The 20,177-nt window shown below is 31.6% G+C and overlaps 1 protein-coding gene across 1 annotated transcript; it reads right to left on the bottom strand.

Moving 5' to 3' along the window:
• Positions 1–141: 141 nt before the first annotated feature.
• LOC143632229 (uncharacterized) lies at positions 142–20,177 on the bottom strand. Its single transcript, XM_077100795.1, has 18 exons — positions 19,918–20,177; positions 19,782–19,851; positions 19,624–19,689; positions 19,518–19,578; positions 7,178–7,258; positions 5,976–6,034; positions 5,385–5,493; positions 5,060–5,166; positions 4,751–4,819; positions 3,975–4,532; positions 2,617–3,170; positions 2,475–2,539; positions 2,222–2,301; positions 1,900–2,004; positions 1,684–1,823; positions 1,427–1,555; positions 491–643; positions 142–394 (listed from the first exon to the last, which is right to left on the bottom strand). The coding sequence occupies exons 1-18, from the start codon at positions 20,175–20,177 to the stop codon at positions 286–288; spliced, it is 2,775 nt and encodes a 924-aa protein (XP_076956910.1). The 3' UTR covers positions 142–285.

Raw genomic sequence — 20,177 nt, forward strand, 5'->3', positions numbered from 1 at the left:
CGTCATGGTTCGGATCAAGAACTTTTGAATAATCGCTTATGTTGTTATGCTTACCTATTTAAACTGTGATTATCATTATAAAGTTGTAAAATATTATGAACATTAATGGTTTTGGTGTTGAGCAAAAAAGGGTTGCTTTTATAAATGTCTCTAGATGTTTTTATTTACATTTCTATGTCATCTTTTACAACAACATCCCAATAAAAAAAAATTTTAAAAGAATAAATAAAACATCTAGCATACTCGACCATTTTCGGGTTGGTCTTGACGCCTTGAGAAGGAGTCTTATCGGGTCAACTCATAGTTTGTGTTTCCGGGCTCTACATTAGCAGCACCATTTACTTTCGAGAAGATGAACAAGAATGAAGAAGTGTATATCGATACATGCCACATGCTGCAAAACAATTTGTACGGTTATAGTGTTAAAGACGAAGACATCAAGATGGAGAATAAGTCTTGACTCCTAATTAAAAAGTACTCATGAACTAACCTGTGCCAAAACCAATAACTTTCCGTAGATTCCAGATTCCAGCTTATGGCAGCCATTGCCAATGCAGCGAATCCGGCAACAACAAAAAACCACCGAAAACGTTTAAGAATCGTCTTTATAAGATTACGAAACCAATCTTTAACTGTTTGCCAACTGAAAAAACAAATATGTCAAACCGGCTGATTTTAAACTTGAACCGCATATTATTTCACCAAAAAAAAAGTACCAAACATGACGAAGGTTTCTCTTAACAAAATCTATATCAATTTTGAAACCGAAATCTACCAGCTTTGACCCGAAGGTCAAATTGTTGGATTTGTTAGAAACTTTTTGCAAAAATAGTGTTTTTTTAAAAATGATTGTTTTTTTTCCCTTTCCTTTTTCCTGATTTGTGTTTCTGGTGAATCTGTGATTTAAGACCACGGTTTCTCTCTCCTCAATCTCACAAAATTATATCTTTTCCTTTTCTTCGACTTTTAATCAACATATAATTTATTTTCTTCAATACCTTGTAATATTTTAATATTTAAAAAATTCTAAAAACGCATTTATGCTCAATTCTTTCTTGTCTACGTTTCATTATGACTTTTATTGGAAACTGATATATATATCCGAAGTAATGAAGTAATTTTTGACCTTAACTCAGTTCTTATAACTTTCATATAGAAACGTAGACAAAAAAAAAGAGTGCAACAGTGTATTTAGATTCTTTTATATATCAAACATCATAGAAACACCAAAATTGTAAGTTAAAAAAATAACATTTAAACTTTGTGAGATTGAGGTAAGGGAATCGGTGGTTTGCAACCGCGGATTCACTAGAAATACAAATCAGGAAAAAAAAAACACACCCATTTTTACACACTTTTTCAGAAAACACCAACATTTGCAAAAACTTTGATTGTTTTAAGACTGTAAATATATAAAGAACCTCACCTGTGAAGCATATTTAATAAGAGTTCTGTTGAAAATGAAAACCGCCTGTAACGCCTAAAAAATTCAATCAAAAATCCAACAAGAAGACCCGCTGCTCCGATAGCTAATACGAGAACAATGTTGGAGGATCTGTGAAAACATAAGCATCAATACCGATTTACAAAGCAAAAAGAAGAGAGTGCAACTCTTGATGCGCATATTACAACCCATAAAGCATAAACCAAAAAATGAACGTCTCATAAAGATAACAGATTTACCTAGTTGGCCCGTTTTCAGCCATAAGGGCCGTAAGAATGGCGACAACCGTATGAATTGTCCTTTTTGACCCTTCATCAATATCAGCTAAATATACAAACGTGCTTACCACAGCCATGAATGAAAGCCAAAAATCCATGAACTGCAAAGGGGCAAATATGTCTTTTTGGTCATTTTTTTGTTCAGTCCTTACAACAAAGGCGCAAAAGATAAATTACCTGCAATACACGGAAAGATAAAGCACACCAGGTGCCGACATCACACGCATGATATAATCCACTCGAGATTCCACTAGAGGTGTATATCACCCACTCGGCAAACGCCTGCACGAACCACGCATTATAATATTATATGTTAAAACTTGATTTTTGAAAAAGTCATACATCATAACATTTGTAATCTGCATGATATATACAAGTAAAAAAGAAAACTGTTGAAAGTTTCATTGCACTCAGGGAGTGTATGTTATACAGCTCCGCGTGATATTAAAACTTTAAAATGAAGGAACTAATTTTTTGAAAAGTCAAAACATATTCTTACCTTCTGTCGAAGGGCCCAATAAGCTGGAAATGCAAATGCAGCATTTGATGCAATAAGAGAAACCGACTGCCATATATGCTCTACAAATACATGATTATTACTTTTATCAAGTATTCATTTGTATATGAGTTCTTTAATAGAAAGAAGACTAATGCCAATGATTAACTGACTTAATCTTATATTTTTGCAAAATATGATACTCCACAAATGTTAATTATTCAATTTGAGTAGGTTTGCAATAAACAAGTTTTACCTCGATGTGAAACGATTTGAACACTGCAGTCAAAGCCACCATGTGTACGGTCACACCAACAGTAACTGACATAAAAGTCAAAGTCAAAGTCAGAATCTAAATCTTGTTTTACCAGTTGACTTTTTAAATATAAATAGCTTACCTGTATAGAGACAAACCACTCATATCCACAATATTTTGACATGTTCCATGAGACGAGCATCTTCTCGGGCATCTTTCAATCGAAATAGACATGGTAGTTTGACTTTGACTTTCCGAGGCATTACTAACAGAAGTCATCAAATGTTTTACACCAAAACCCCATGTTCCTCCTCTAACATAGACAATATAAAAACTAACCATCTTCACATCCGAATCATACAACTTAAAAAACATAGAACCATTACTATTGCTACTCGAATTCGCATAAAAGTAGTCCCATTTATCTTCAATTGGTAGTCCACCATATGATGCATATATTTCATGTTTTATATTTTTATCGGAATTCAACCGAATGTGAATGCTTCCTCCACTTGCACCCGAGGGGACACCTACTAGGAAATAAGTCCAACCAAAATGTTGACCTTGGCTTTGACCAAGTGATGAGTTGCTAAGGAGAGGCTCAAGAGGGAAATTAGGAGAATTTGATGAAACTTTATCGCTCGCAGGTAAATAATATGATTCAAACGGTGTCGATGGATTCTTCCTCATGATTGTCTGCATATTCCACCATTTTCTGTAAGAATCAAATTAAAGAACAAATGACCGAACCCATAAAATGAAAATGCTAATCACTCTTGTATAAATTATAAAGGGGAGGGACAAAATGACAGATTAATTTCATATATATTTAATGCACTTTTACTTAATGACCATTCTACCCCTTTTCCATCATATTTGTTTAAACCCTATTTTTTATTTAGATTTTGATCAACATCGACGAGAAGCAAGCGAACGAAACCGTCGTCTCTGCTCTTTTTTTCTCTCGTCGGCAGATAATTGAACAATCAGATCTGTACGACGGCAGATAATCGAATTTGTATGTGCTAATGATAACCGAACTCAAATCAGATAATCGAACCAGGTAAAATCTAACCAACTATAAGCTAAAAATGGGTGAAAAAAAGTTTAAAAGTTAAAGATGGACATATATGAAACTTTAAAGCTTTAGTAAAGTAAGGGTAAAATGGTCATTTATTAAATTGTTTATAACGAGTAGGGTATGTTTGATATTTTAATTACTTTGTAAGGGCATATATGAAATTGCCAAGTTTGTAGGGGTATTTATATGAAATTGCCCCTAAAATGAAAACTCAAAAAAAAAAAAAACAATAAACCAAATTTTGGCCAGTCATTTATTTTATTCTAATTACCCTCAATAGTCAACATGTAATCTCATCCGCTAATTAAAATAAACGAGTGGTCATTTGGTTGTAAAATGGGGGAAGGTTTTTTATGTTATCCTTCTCCAAGTTATACATTCATCTCTATTGTTTCATATTAAGAGAGAAACTAACCGACCTGAAGCGTGTATCTTTCCCATGTGCAATTCGACCCGGCCTTATCTATTGGACATTGGAGTAATTTCCACTCTAATGAATAGCAAACATTCGTGCTCCTCGTGACTTCTTTAGAGGTGTTGAGGCTTGTAACCATAATATACCATCGACCAACTTTTGGTGATCGTATAACCAAAGGTGCATTATTGATATTACCTGAATAATCATGTGCAGATGGTGATGATACGCTACCATGTCGAGCATAACACATTAATATGATGTTACTATCCTTATTTGCACCAATTGGAATTTGTGTTTGGTTGAATATGACATTGGTTGATATTATGATCTCTTCTGTAACTCCCAACAAATCCAACGAGTAGAGTTTTGATTCGTTTTGGCGAATGCAAGATCGTTCACCGACGTTTCTACAAGAAGTGATGATTCCTTGCGTTGAGTTTTGGTCAACGCATGAAAGATGTTCAATTGTTTCGTTGCAAAATTGGCCCGAGATGGACGGGCTCAAACAACCTTCAACGCTCACGTTCCCACTAAAAGAATACCCCGAACCTCGATTTATCTGTGATGAAAAGACCAATACATGATTTCAATAGTTCTTATCATGCAAGCTTCTAAAATTGAAATTACTTATTGGCCCATTACAAATGGTATGGCAAACTCATTATATTGATTTGGGTCTACAAGATTTCATATTTTAGCACCGCTAAAGCGTATTTGGTGTAAACAAATATACACATGAGAACATCGTATAGAAGCATTAATGATAATGATGATTACCATCTTTGATTGAGTCCTCGCTGATCCAATGCCATTAAATAAACCAAAGTACCATACTCCAGGAGAAATCTATACATCAATGGCACGTTCAATTAGAAGATACACGAAAGCATAACGAGTGTAAGCGATTGCATGGAAAGCCACGAAAGCATAGTGGGTGTAAAATTTAGATGAGTAATCGGCTTCATGAATGCATATGTATGTTATATAATGTATATATATATATATATACATTACATATACAAGAAGCACGGAATGTCCATCACAAACAGAAATATCCGACTGTAAAAATATAGAAAGAAAGCCTACCTGCTCATTTGTTAATGTTATCGTAATATTTTTCTGCATCGGATAACATTTCTCAGAAAACTGAAGTCCTCCCATTGCCAAAGACCCATTTGAAATGGGATCCAAAACTGCGATATCAAACAAAAAATCAGCAAAGATTAATGCAAATTTAAAATGTGTACTCATTTAAGAAATATAGCATTTTTACGTTTTTAAATAATATATATGTGGTTGTATGTCAAACAAAAATGAGACGCAAAAGGAGAAGGGGTGAAAATTTTATGAACAGGTGGAACCTTAGATTCCAACAAATCAATAAAGGGAATTCAAGAGTTTAATGTCGTACCGAAACCAATATCTGAAGTATTATATGTGCCTGGCAAAGGAGGGCTGCCCTCACGAGCACATATCATTGGCAGATTACTTTTATCTGCCATCATAACTCTACTTCTATCCTGCAAATCATTAAAATCATACTAAGAAATTCAAAAGAAAACAACGCAAATGGATTTAATATTTTTGTGTCATTTGTTTCAGTCACTGATATAATTTATATATTATAATATATAATTTATAATTATAAATATATATTTATAGCTATATATGTATATAAATAAAATAATAAACGAGTTGAGCTCAAGCTTGAAAAATTACACGAAAGAGTGCCTGAAACAACTCTGAGCTCAAGCTCTCTAAAGTTAAACAAGTTGACCTCGAGCTCTTTAAGTTAAACAAGCCGAGATCAAAATTACACAAGCTCGGGCGCGACTCAGCTCGTTTATTGGCATCATTTAGATGTTGAAATAAGAATACAGATATCATTGTATTCCACATTTACTTAATATAATCAAGAAATTATATGGAACCAGATACCGTCCTAAAGAATAAAAAGGCCTTTTAAACATTAATCAAAATGTTACATTTTCAAAACACTTACCAGGTCTACATCCGACTCTAAAGATATAGTCACCAAAGAAAACCATGTTGGTAAATCAACTGCAGTAGTAAACACAAGAATGAATCAGTATTTAATAATAAAAAATTGTACAATAAATCAATTTAAAGTTTTAAACCCTAATCAATATCTATCATATTTTAAACTAATTAAGAACCATATGTTCATTTAGGTCTCCTGTTTTGACCCGAACCCGCCTTGAAACAAAGATTCACCGATTAGCACATTAAACTACAGCCCTAGATACCATAAAACAATATTTTCATTTTAAATAAAACAACATTCTCATTTTAAATAACATATTTATTTCAAAGCTTGATAAGCAATCCCAAACACCTCATGACATAGGCAAACATTTTTTTATAATACTGTGCAACTGAACATTAATTATGCATATTGCATAGATTAAGGGGAAAACATACTAAATTAATCTTTTAAAATGGACATTCCCATGTTGACTTTGACCCAATTTCAAAACCTAATCATATGCAAAGATGATTAATTTATCCAACCCCAAGTTAAACCATAGCTTAATTTGATATTACAGATGCAAATAATAAAAATAAAATAAAAAACCTGAAACATTAATTATGCATATTGCATGGATCAAAGTGAAAAACAGACTAAATTAATCTTTTTAATTGGAAATTATTCCCATCTGTTGACTTTGACCCAATCATATCCAAAGATTATTTATTTATCAAAACCCTAATTAAATCATATCTTACTCTGATATTACAAGTGCCCAAAAAAAAAAAAAGAAAAAAGAAAAAAGACACCCCACACACACACCTCAAACATTATGCATAGATTAAGAGAAATACAGACTAAATTAATCTTCCTAATTAGAAATTATACCCATCTGTTGACTTTGACCCAATTTCAACCTAATCATATGCAAAGATGATTAATTTATCAAAACCCTACTTAACCCATATCTTAATCTTATTACACAAACTCAAAAAACACAAAATTTAACCCAAAACGCTCCTTAACCAATAACAAAACTGATCAAACCACTTAACAATAATAAAAAACACAAATTTATCAAAACCTTACTTAGCCCTTATCATAATCTGATCAAACAAATTCAAAAAACACAAAATTGAACCAATTACAAAACTGATCAAACAGCTTAATAACAATAAAAAGCACAAATATTTAGATCAAACACAAAACATTACCTCTGATATACCTCCAATCATAAGGCCTGAGCACAGTTCTGCCATAAGTGAAGCTTGAGAGAGTGAAAGATTCAGTGGAAGCTTCATAACAACAGCAACAGATGATGCAGATGTAAATATAAAGGTAAACTTGATGCGGATAAAGACGACCCAGAGTCGAATAATAATGGGTTTTGTTCACTTCCATTTGATTATGTTTTGGAATTAATCACAAGTGGGTTGAACCCATCAAAGGCTAGATTTTGGTTGTGTTTAATTTATTTTGGAATTGAGAGAGAGTGTGTGTGTGTGTGTGTGTGTGTGTGTGTGTGTGTGTGTGTGTGTGTGTTCGTATAATATTTGGAGGTTGGTATGACTTTTGGACTTGTGTATAATCACAAACAAATTAATAAAAGGTGTGCTATACAATTATACAAACACCACCTTCAATATTATTTTATTGTCCACAATATCTATTGTATTTGGTACCGTCGAGCCTCAGATTGACTAGGTATGAGCTCGGTTTGTTTAACTTAGACAGAGCTTGGACTCAAGTTTGACTTACTTTGATCATTATTTCTAAAGCTCGAGTCTAGTTCATACGTATTTTTTTCAAGCTCGAGTTCGGCTCGTGTATTATTTCTTAATTAAGTTTATATATTTATAATTATTTTTATATGTTTTTTTATTATAATTTTACATATTAGATAATTTATATAATTTAGTAATTTTTTTCATAATATTAAATAGATTAATTAATACTTAATAAATACATATTATAAAAATTATGTTAATGGCAGACTCGTTAGGGCTCGCGAGCCGGCTCGAGCTCGAAAAGTAAAGCTGGGCTTGGGTTCGGGCTCGTTTATTAAACGAGCTTACTTTTGGGCTCCGGCCGGTTTAAGCTTGGCTCGATCAAGCTTTTTCACGAGTGGATCTCGAGTAGCTCACGAGCAGCTCGGCTTGTTTGCACCCCTAGAATCGAGTACTGTCGGTATCAATATTTTTTGAGGTTTGAGGTCGGTATGGTACCCGGTATTTTACCGAATTTTTGTCTTTGATATTGATACTAAGCATCTTCGGAGCGGGTACCCATTTTTTGTGATTTTGGTATCAATATTTCCGGTATTAGTGCCGATCTCATCTTTAGTCTTAATAACCTCAAATCAACTTCGCATTCGGTATTTCAAAGCAATAAATATTACAAGTCGTATGATCCCCTTAAATGACTAGCTTCGTTCATTTTCTCATGTAAGTTTTTCTCCCGATGTGCGGCCATGTTAATATAACATGTCAGTGATATCTTAAAAGTATGTTATCTTAAAAGTATGTTATCGATTTTGTTTAGCTCTTCACATTGATTAAAAAATAATAATAACTATTATATTGATATTGATATTGTTATTTTCTTTATGTCAAGAGGGAAATAGATTTAAACTCTTTGCACCCTATCTTTATTTATGGTACCATAATGCATATTTTTAGACGCCTTTTAATTCATGTGAGAAGTGGAGGAGGATATGTGGTTGAGGAGAAAAGAGTGCATAAACGTTTTTGCTTAGTAAAGAAGAAAGAAAACACTACTAAGTGGCTAGTCTTTTTGTAAAGGGTAAACTTTTAAAAATAGCTTCTGTATTGGGGTTACTGTATTCGTAACTTTGATGTTAATACTATTTATTACCCGTAGGGATGGCAATGAAATCCGAACCGATAAGAAAACCCGAAACCTGACATAAATGGGACGGGTAATACCCGACCCGTTAGGGTTTGGGACGGGTTTGGGAATAGTTTTGAAATTTTTCACGGGTTTGGGATTTCTAATATACCCGATTAGCCGACCCGATTACCCGATAACATAGACCCATTTACCCGATTATATACCCGATGTACCCGATATAGCTTATTATATGATATTATACATATACTATATTCCAAATATATTATTTGTCGAAACTTGTTTATGTCAATTATTTGAGATATTTTACCTTTATGGTAACCATCTTTGTAATCAATTAGTTATATTTTGTCAAAACCACGGTAGAAACCCGACGGGTTTTGAGCCGGGTATACTCGACGAGTATTTTGTCAAAACTCGATAGGAAACCCGAAACCGATGGGAAAACCCGAAACCCGACGGGTAATTACCCGATTAAAACCCGACGGGTTTGGGATGGACTTTTATAACTGGGTATGGGTTTGGGAATACCTAAACCCGACTCATTACCATCCCTAATTACCCGCAATCAAGTTATTACATTTATTGTAAAGCCTAGTAAAACTAGGAATTTAATGGTAAATTTTGGTTTAGATATATAGTTTTTTAGCTATACTCCTCAAATTGCAATTGGTCTTCTGGGCCAATGGCATTGGTGTCATGATTAGGTTTGCAACCTTTATAGTTTCATGTTCAAATCATCACATAACTCAAGGGGTTTCATGTAATGGTGGGTCTTCTCCTCGATGGTGTTTATGGGTGAGTCACATGGCCGTTTCCAATATTTTGAGTGCACAAAATGAGTGTATAAAATGGACCTGTGTTAACTGTTTTTTTGTTCCGATTTTTCTTTTTATTAGGACCCTTTTTCAGTTTTTTTTTGGCACAATTAGACATAAATGGACTAAACTATGCCATTTTTTGAACTTATATTGACCCAATTTCACATGCTATTAGGCCATTTTTTTAGTTTTTTTTTTGTGTAATTTCATTTGTTAATGTTTAAAAAAACATACACACTCACATATATATAAAATAATGTGTGCCTCAAGTAGAACCCATGCCCTAAATGGTCGTCGAGCCAGGATTTGGGTGTGAATCATGCCTAGAGCGTCAGATATAGTATGGACAGTTGAAATTCTGTCTTAAGTAGGCTCACTCGATTATTGGGGTGGTTCCAAACGCTATTGAAAAAAAATGCACCTCTGATTGAACTTTTCAAAATGGTGTTACAAATTGCTAAATTGGCATTAGAGTTGTGGTTTAAGTATATTAGGTGTCTATGGAGCTGTGGTTTAAGTGACTTAGGTGTTTATGATGTACAGACTTAAAACTATTTGGTTATTGAGTGTCATTTTGTATTGAGCTAATTAGATAAAGCTAAACTTAATAGAGTAAAGATTAGTATTTTTCTTTTGAATTTCCTAATTTTGTTATCTTAAACTTATATTGTTAGTTTGTTGAACCTATGGTGCTTCCTTGAAGCTAAATCACTTAGGGATAGGATTGACATGTATCCCAAGTCCAAACATGATCCACGGTTGCATAAAGCCATAATTTGTTGTACACCTTGTCGTATTACTATAAGAGTATAAGTTATTCCGAGTGATTGTGTACTTCTTGTAAGCTAAAAGTACAAGCATAGAGTAAGCAGAGTTTGTTTACATGGTTTTAGAGAGTTAGTGTTTCATAATAAAAGTCATGTAATATAGATCACCATGTACTACATGTACATGTCACACTTACATATGGTTGGCTTGTCTAAGTGATAATAGTCTAATGAGCCCTTATAACACATGTGGACCAATCATAAGTGGGGTTACACTCTGTTAGTAAAAGCTCAGTGAAAGAAAATATTCTAGTTTAATGTGTTAATTGGTGAACTTTTGTTCAAGCCATGTCATCCATCCAGATTCTATCATTTGTGCCTTCAATCAACCCTAATATCTTCTCATTGGTCAGTATCTTACATATACGTAACAACAAATCGATGTTATACAAATGATACATAGTTTATAAGTTAGTTTGGTTTCATTACTGGGTTTCCATGGCATCCCGAAATAAAATAAAATATCCCGTTCCCCTAACTAAGCACCCCAAAGGCCCAAATCCATAATATCCATAAAATGGGTCGGGTCAGGTCAAATTGTTGCATAAAATATAATAACAATAACATAATAATAAAATAATACCCATTAAGCTTAGATGATAGACACCCAAGTCTCAACCGAGATATAAAAACTCAATATCAGCCAGGGTGAGAAGTTGCGGTGCCTTATTGGTATCGATACCCATATCACCCATCCAAATTACATCTCGTCTCATCAATCGATTATTCTTTTGCTAAAGTTATGAATGAACGCATTAATGTTATACAACTATACAAGGGATTTGTACATGTATCCCCTTGTTAAACCATCTTCTTATACTATTAAAGCGATAAGCTTTGCCCCTATCCTATTGGTCAATTACTCTAACTTTCAAAAATACTAAGCATTCTCAAATTTTCTTACTAATATAATAATTAAATAAAAAATTAATTTTATATCCATTGAGTCACCCGTTTTGTTTTTGTTTTAACCCGATTACCCGTTTTATTATACAAAATTACCCGTTTTATTATACTTACAAAATACTAAAACATTCCTTTAATTTAACAAAACCCTATTTTCTAATATCAGAGAGCCGTGATTTTCTTCCCAATCCAAAAACCCTACCGTCGCCACTTCTCCACTTTCAATTCCTGCTTCAGAAAATCATGTTTGTAAGTTCTAATTCGTCGTCTTTTTATATCCGATATTTCATTCTATTGTTAGATTTTTAATTGATTTGATGTTTGTTTAATTCATATATTATTGTTATTGAACTTAATTTTTAAATAGTTAGGTTCTGCAAATTGTGGTTTCGTTACTTGCAGTACTGTTTACCAAAAAGTAAGGCTCAAAATTTAGTTGGATTGTATTAACAAAATTTTCTTCTTTCTTAATGAATACATTCAATCTTGTGTTATATAATAAAAACTTTTGCCAATAACAAGTTACGTTTGTTTAATTCATATATCATTGTTTATGAATTAAATATTCAAATAATTACTAACCACAAATTGTAGTATCGTTAGTTAGGTAACACAAAAACTGTCTACCAAAAATCAAGCCACAAAATTTGGTTTGAAATATATTAACAAAATTTTCTCCCCTTTCTTAATGGGCATATTCAATCTTCTGTTATGTTTTATAAACTGTTTTCAATAACAACTTATATTTGTTTAATTCATATCTTATTATAAATGAATTAAATATTCAAATGATTAGTAACCGTAAAATAGTGGTTTCATTAGTTACTTGACTATTGCCTACCAAAAATTAAGGCACAAAATTTGGTTTGAATAATATTGACAACATTTTCTCCTTTGTTAAAAGATACATAGAGCATTCCATTATAACATCAACATTTATTAATTTCCTTGTATAATCCAATTACAAGAAACTAATATCATAGTTTCCTAACTTCATCATGGCAGGTTTATACTATTTAAGTTTACACTTTTTGTTCATTCATAAAAAGTACACATTATTGGTGGGTTACACACTTTTAGAGTGATGATTTTCTAAGCTTTTTTGTTGTTTGAAGTACGCCGATTGTCATCGTATCCAGTAGACTAACGTATGTTATTAATGTTTTCCGTATAATATTTCTAATCTCCATCTTTTTAAAATCCTTATGAACATTCAATTGAAATAACATACAATTGTGACTAAATTTAATACTCTCTGTTTTTCTAGATTTTTTTATTGTTATGTCTTGTGTATTAACTTCCTTCAATATATCAACAGCATATACTTTAATGTTGTATATATGGTTGTTGTTTTGTTTTTATGTTTTTCCTCATTTTCGTTTGATAACCTAATTATATTCTATTACAGATGTCTTCACAATCAAAAAGCGTCATTTTGTTCAATCAACATCTTCCAATAAGAGGAGTGTTTCAAACGGTTAGTTATTTTGTTTTTTTTATTTACTCTTTCAATGTTATATAATAATAAAGCATTTTGTTCTAAACATGCAGTTTCAACACCAAGAGAACCACTAACTAGAATTTCAAACGGTAATACTTTATTTATAACACGTTAATACTAAAACTATATATTAACTGTTTTTTTTATGTTATTTGCTTCAACTTAAACCTTACATCAAAACATAGAATATACTATAAGCGTGAATGTAAAGTAAATATCAATTGATTTTTTATTAAGTGTCAAATTATCAAACTTTAACGGCGAAAATTAGTAAAAAAGTAATTCAACTAACATAGTTGATTGTATACTTACAAAGCAGTATTCACCAGAAACATTTTAGTAGTTATTCTATATTAATGAACTTCTATCTCAAATTTGATAACGGCAAAAAGTTGTTTATTTATATTCACGCAAACACTTATTTACGTATTTAGTAATACCGATTAAACAATTTAACAATTTGCTACGGATGTTCAGTACATAATTTGCATCTGTAGATCAGTTCATGTTATGATGTGTTTTCATTGTTTTATTTTTTTTTTTATAGATAAGTATGTTTTTAATTATCCAATGCTAACCGATTACATAGTTGAAAAGAAAACAAAGGGCAAAATAATATACAAGGTTCCGTCTCAACAATTTCAAGTAACATAGGTGAGTTGTGTGATTACACTTACTTTTTGGACGTACTACATGTAATCCCAATTGATTTCCTTTAATATACCGGATTACTTTTGAAATAGATTTTTTTTAATTCACTAGTTGTGACAATAAATACAAAACAAGCGATCACATTTGATAATCAAAGACATAGAAGGATGGTTTTAGATCAAAGGTGAAATAAAAAAAGTTAGAAAAACACCAACATTCACTCAAACGGTAATGTTTATGCGTTATTATATACATCAAAACTGTTTTTTTAGGAAACAAACCTGTTACAATGCATTTCGAATTATAACAGTCTTATACATTTGTTAATACATTTTTTGGAATACGGATGTATGTGATATTAAAATATCGTAATTGGATTTCACAATTGCCAAACTCACATTTTTGATAATCAATTATGTATAGCGATACTTAGCAATTGCATTGATGAGTCATATGGTTTAAAAGTTACTATATTACTTCTAATTTTTTCCTCAACTAATACTTTTGTTTTACAGCTACTTATGTTAGGAGGATTAATACTAGCATTTCAACTAGATTGCAAGTAATTAATTTGGGTAGGCGTTTTATTGAAGTAAAAGTTAAGGTCAGTCTTAAATTGAAAAGAAACTTCTGTTTAAACTAAAAAGAAAGCAGTTTTCAGTTGCAGTTTATTTTGCAATGACCATTAACAAAAGTCAAGGTCGGTCTCTAGCAATAGTTGACATATGCTTGAGATACCCGGTGTTTACACATGATCAACTTTATGTAGCTTTACCAAGAATGAAGAGTAAAGACGGTGTCAAAATGATTTATATCAGACAACAAATGCAAAGTTACAAATAAAACAACCAATATGGTTTATAAGGAAGTATTTATTAATTTATGAATAACGTTTTCAACTTTTAATTAAGTTTCAGACATTGTACTTTGAATGACATTTTGGTCCTAATTTTTTTTTTTTTGACAATCATTTTTTTTTATACCAGTATTATTTATAACTAAATATCATGTTGTCATCCCAAAAGACATATTACAACTTATGCTATATTTTTAAATTAAGTGTTTTTTAGACGATTTATATAGTTCCACCTATGTCGTACACGGGTCAATAACATATATTTCCCTAACCCTTAAACATCGATTGCATATTTCCCCTTTTTATATCAAATTACATATTTAGCCCAATTCAATTTACATACTTCCCACAAGACCTTTGCTATGAGAACCAGACAGCACAAGTTCTTTCAGCTCCTCTTATTTGTTCCCGTGGAACATTCTGAAGGTCAATTGTTGCTACTGCTCCGAAGTAGTTGTTCCAATTTTAGGCTATAAATAACTCCAATATAATGTTTCAAATTAGTTTGCTAAATGTTTCCCTCTTTCTTTTTCTTTAATTTTATAAATAATTGATTGCAGGCTTGCAGCCCGTAGACTAACCTTTTAACATGTTCCTTTTATTGAATTTCTTGTTGAAAGTTCACTATTTTTTTTTCAGATTTTGTAATGCTTTTAGTACTATAGAGAAATGGCTATCAGGGCTTGGTGAACTTAGTGTTATAAAAATGTTTTTAGACGTATAAGCCGATGGAAAGTAGACATGATATGCTGGTTATGGTTTATACTTTTAGATGTATAATGCTGATCATCAAACAGAATCCAAGATCAAGAGGGGTTTGATGAGCATGCATGTTTAACTAATTAACCTGAAATACCTTACTTGATTGACCCAAAAATAACATTTTAGAAATCAATTTTAGTTAAGGTATAGGGATGGAAAGCCTAACATGAATGCCCTTTAGGAAGAGAAAATTTGTGAAAAGCTTTAAATAAGAAAATTTTTGGAAAAGCGTTAAATAAAAAGAAGGGTTGAATAGTCATTTAATAAGCTAATTTTGATAAAATTAGTAAATATGCAATATATAGTTTAAGAAGGGGAAACATACAATTGACTTTTAAGAGTTAGAGAAATCTGCCTATCTACCTATACTAATAAATAATAATAATAATAATAATAAGGATGATGTGTCATAACCACATTCAATCCTAGGTTTAATGTTTCTTCTATCTTCTTATCTCTACTCTTCGGAATCCATGCCATCCATGTGTCAAAAATTTAATTGGCATGACCCATTAGTTGTAACTCATATAAAAAAATGTACTTAGGTGCTTTTTGTTTTTTCAGAGGTAAAATGTCCGCAGTCTGCGAACCACATCTGCAAACATCTTTATAAGAAGAAGTTGACCAAACCTATGCAGTCTGCAAAAAGAAAACTGTTTATTTTTTAACGTCTGCAGACTGCTAAAATTTTCAACAATCAACAAACAAACCTAAACATAAACAATTTTTCAAATGCACAACTAAAACCTAAATATAAACAATTTTTCAATACACAAATCAAACCAAAACATAAACAAAATGGATAAAAGAGGGAAACAAAACGAAACAGGTCAAAAATTAGGAATCCATCCTCAAAGGTTTCACTTTAATACACCACTTATGACTTGAGTCATCCTCACGAAATTAGATACAGAACATTAATCAAGTATTTTATAATTAATCTAAAGAAAAAAAGAACAAAGATTGTAAAAAAGTTGGCCCTAAATCAAAGTGTGTGTGATTTAAATGTAATAGTTTCAAATCTGTTCGTAAATCAAGCTTGAACAATCAAAAAGGGCTAATCAAATAACAAAAAACAAACCTGAATAATCAAAGAAGGCTGCGGTGGTTTGGCTGGAGAGAGGCGGCGGCGTGGCGGTGGTTGGGGTGGAGGAAACGGCCAGCGGTTGAGGTGGAGGAGACGATCGGCGGTTGAGGCGGAAGAGACGGCTAGCGGCAGTGGCTGGGGTGAAAGAGAGGAGCTGTAGGTTAGGGTTGGAGGTGAGGGATGTTTTCAAGTCTGATAGAAAAAAAAGGAGAGAAGAGGTTGGAAGACCATGGTCTTTGTCTCCTAGGATAAGAGGACACGCATACATTTTTTAATGAAATGTCTTTTAGAAAATAAACAGTCTGCAAACCCAAATGTCTACACGTGGTCTGCGTGGCGTAGACAAAAGAGGTCAGAAAAATCTTTTGTGAAAAAACAAACACCCCTTTAATGTAATTTAAGTCATGCTAACTTTTACTTATCCTGTTGGATCTAATTTTACTATTATATATAGAAAGTTTCACCATGATTTTTTAAAAAACATATAAACTATTGAATATAATCAATATTGAATTATTAAATTAGTTAAATAATGATTTACAAACCATTATAATAGTTAGTAACCTATGTTTAAATAGATATTTAATTATGTGCGTACTTCAAATTTCGTTGAATAAATACAATATTTTAATTTTTACAATTTGTAAAACATTATTTGAGGTTACACAATTGTTTGGTTGGAAAAGAGCCTACTTATAGTTTATATTTCATAGTTTGCAAACAACACTGTTTGGGATTACATGATCATTCATAAACATAACAATTTTGTTATACGTATCAATGTTGTCAGTCGATAATCCGCGGACATCTATTATCATAGACTTTACTATTAAATCAATTTTGTTACATGTATCAATGCTGTCAAGGGATGATAAGATATTTTTGGATGATTATGAAATTTTGAGTAAAACATTGAGATTTGAGTTTATTATGGCCGTCAATGATTAATTTGTGAATGTTGTTTTGAGCTTTTAACAACATAGAGATATTAAGTAATTGATACATGTTTTGTGGGTTTAAACGTTTAATTTATAATCTATCTTGAAGGGGTAATCTACGTTATGTTTGAATCAAATGTATCACTTTTTGTGTATAAATCATTAGAGGTGGTGCAATGAGTTTGTTACTACAAAACAATTATAGAGATGAGAGTCTTTACCTAACATGTTGCAGTTCTTTTTCCATGTTTAATGAGGTTCTCTGACATTATATGGGATATTATGGCATAAGGTTTGCATATTATGTTAGGTAAGGGATTTTGGATGTTCATATAACATAAAAGGAATGAACTTCCAGTGTATTTTCTACTGAATGAGTCAATGAGTTCAGTAAAATCGGACCAACTTAAAAAAAATGAATTTGGTTATCGTCAAAATAGGTTTAGGTTGAAACGAGCAACTTTTTGGTTTTGGCCAAAACGGTTTGAGTCAAAATTTGCTTAGACAGAGTGGCGAGCAGCCTCTAATAGAAGTTATTCATACTATGTCAAATGTTTTATACAAAGAACTATTTGTAATGCATTTTTAACATAATCATGTACTTTGGTTTATCTTAAAAAATGTTAAAGAAATTATTTGTTTCAAATAATTCATTGTATTAATTTACACATTGACAAATCCCGTGTAACACACGGGTTAAAAGCTAGTATGTAATAAATGATTTTAGTAAAGTAAGATATACAAATTCCCACAAAGAAAACACAATAAATATATTTTTTTTCAAACAAAACACAAACCTATCATCATGCTTATGAAACGGGTCTGCTTGGGTTGTTACGCCCCATTTAATTTATAGAAAAAAGATCATTTTTGTTTATCCAAGATATGAATTTAAAACAGTCTGCCGATATATATATATATATATATATATATATATATATAGAGGAAGGTTAAAATAAGAAGTTGTTTTATCCTAGGAAGTGTAAGAAGGGTTTTGGACCATTAGATCAAAATATCCGGTCAAGGACAAGATTGTAATCAACCAACTCTTTTTAATTATATTAATTTCTATATATTAATGTTAATCAGTTACAATTTTTAAATTATTTTAGGCATAATATTTTTTTAAAATAGTTAACAAAATCATACGTCTATGATCCTTTTTTTCTCATCATACAATCACCGATCATCTACAACAATCATACGTCTATCATCTACATCATTCTTTATCTTCAACACTCAAACATGAGTAATTTCAAGGATGTTGATGAATTAGGTAGACTTGTTATATAATTTTTTCATGTTGTTATATAATCAGCATATTTATTCTTCTTTTTATACCCTATTTAGGCATCCCAATCATTAGATCTACATCTTGTTATAGCCGCCATTAATGGTGTAAAGAAGGTTTTTGTTTCATTCATTACCACGTTGTTCATCTGTGTGTTTTTTAAAAATTCATTTGTTCTCATATGTTATATTTTTTTTGTGTAATTTTAAGTAATATAAAGTATGTGCGTGTGTGTTTTAGTTAATGTGTTTTAAATAATAACACTTCGGTTAAACATACGTAGAGTTTTAAAGTATGTGCGTGTGTGTTTCATCAGTGTGTTTTTTAAAATTCATTTGTTCTCATCTGTTATATTTTTTTTTGTGTAATTGTAAGTAATATAAAGTATGTGCGTATGTACTTCATCTCAATCTAACGTAATTGCGTTTGTGTTTCATTTAATGTGTTTTTAAATTTATATAATGTTAAGATGCTATAATACTTTAGATTAATTTTCTTTTAAATGTGTTTTTAAATTTCAACTTTAATCTTATTTAAACTTAGACTTTATTCTTGTTTGTTGACGGGTTTTTGATTTGCTTATTACAAACACCGACAACTTATTTATTGTGTTTTTAAGGTTTGATGTTCACTACCACGCGATGTTTTTTTGGTAACCACACCTTATGGATTATGAATCGTTTTTTGCTGCCTTTTAGTTATCAACACCTGATGGATGATGAATCTATATACTTCATTTAGACTTGATCAAATGGTTTTCAAAATTTACTAAATGGTGTCCAATAATTTTCAAAGATGTTGACTTTGTTTACCCACTTAATGGCGTGTACTCAAATAAATAGCATAACACCTGACCATTAATTTTATTAAACTGATGGGTTTTTTACATCATCTAATTTATAATACATTGATGCATTGCTTGAGTATAATTACAAAACACATGACACTAAAGGTTAAAAACTAGATGTGTTTTAAACAACACAAATACCCAAAATATTTTCATACAGCCAACTAAACATCTATAACATAAACACACACAAACCAACCATATTCCATAACATAAACACAACCAACACAAACCAAACCATATTCCATAACATAAACAGTCTACCATCCATAACATAAAAACCTATAATATCAACACACACAAACCAAACCATATTCCATAACATAAGCACAACCAACACAAACCAAACCATATTCCATAACATAAACATTCTACATCCATAACATAAAAACCTATAACATCAACACACACAAACCAAGCCATATTCCATAACATAAACAGTCTACCATCCATATCATCAGACCAAACCGTATTCGAAACATACTACAACCATCATCAACTTCAACAAATATGTAAACAAGCCATAATAAAAACTGTCAAAAAACCGTTAAATACTAAAAGAAACAGTCATAACCTTCCTCACTCATTCGAGATTTAACCTGTCCATGATTCTTTTAGGAGCTGTCTTGTCCAGATTCTCTTTCTCGGTCGCAGACAAACGATGATATTCCAACATATCTTCTAATAACATTTCTCTCATAACGTTAACATCGCTAAATAGAATCTTAGCCACGTATTTCCTTCTTACTTCAAGCTGTTCCTTTTGTTTCCCTAACACCCGTCCACGTTTGTCAAGTTCTTCAGCAAGACCACAATCAGCAGCCCACTGTTTAGTATTCCCACCTTTAAACGTCTCCAT

Source organism: Bidens hawaiensis, unplaced genomic scaffold (assembly GCF_021521415.1).
Source record: "Bidens hawaiensis isolate Kalapana, Puna unplaced genomic scaffold, B.hawaiensis_p1.1 tig00006386_1, whole genome shotgun sequence".
In the NCBI taxonomy this organism is placed as follows: Eukaryota; Viridiplantae; Streptophyta; class Magnoliopsida; order Asterales; family Asteraceae; genus Bidens; species Bidens hawaiensis.

Excerpts from the sequence above, each read along its gene's own strand:
- LOC143632229 (XM_077100795.1), bottom strand. The coding sequence starts at position 20,177 with ATGGAGACGTTTAAAGGTGGGAATACTAAACAGTGGGCTGCTGATTGT. Across the intron at positions 2,302-2,474 it reads TCAAATCGTTTCACATCGAG|AGCATATATGGCAGTCGGTT; the intron begins GTAAAACTTGTT and ends ATGTATTTGTAG. Across the intron at positions 395-490 it reads AGTTATTGGTTTTGGCACAG|CATGTGGCATGTATCGATAT; the intron begins GTTAGTTCATGA and ends ATTGTTTTGCAG.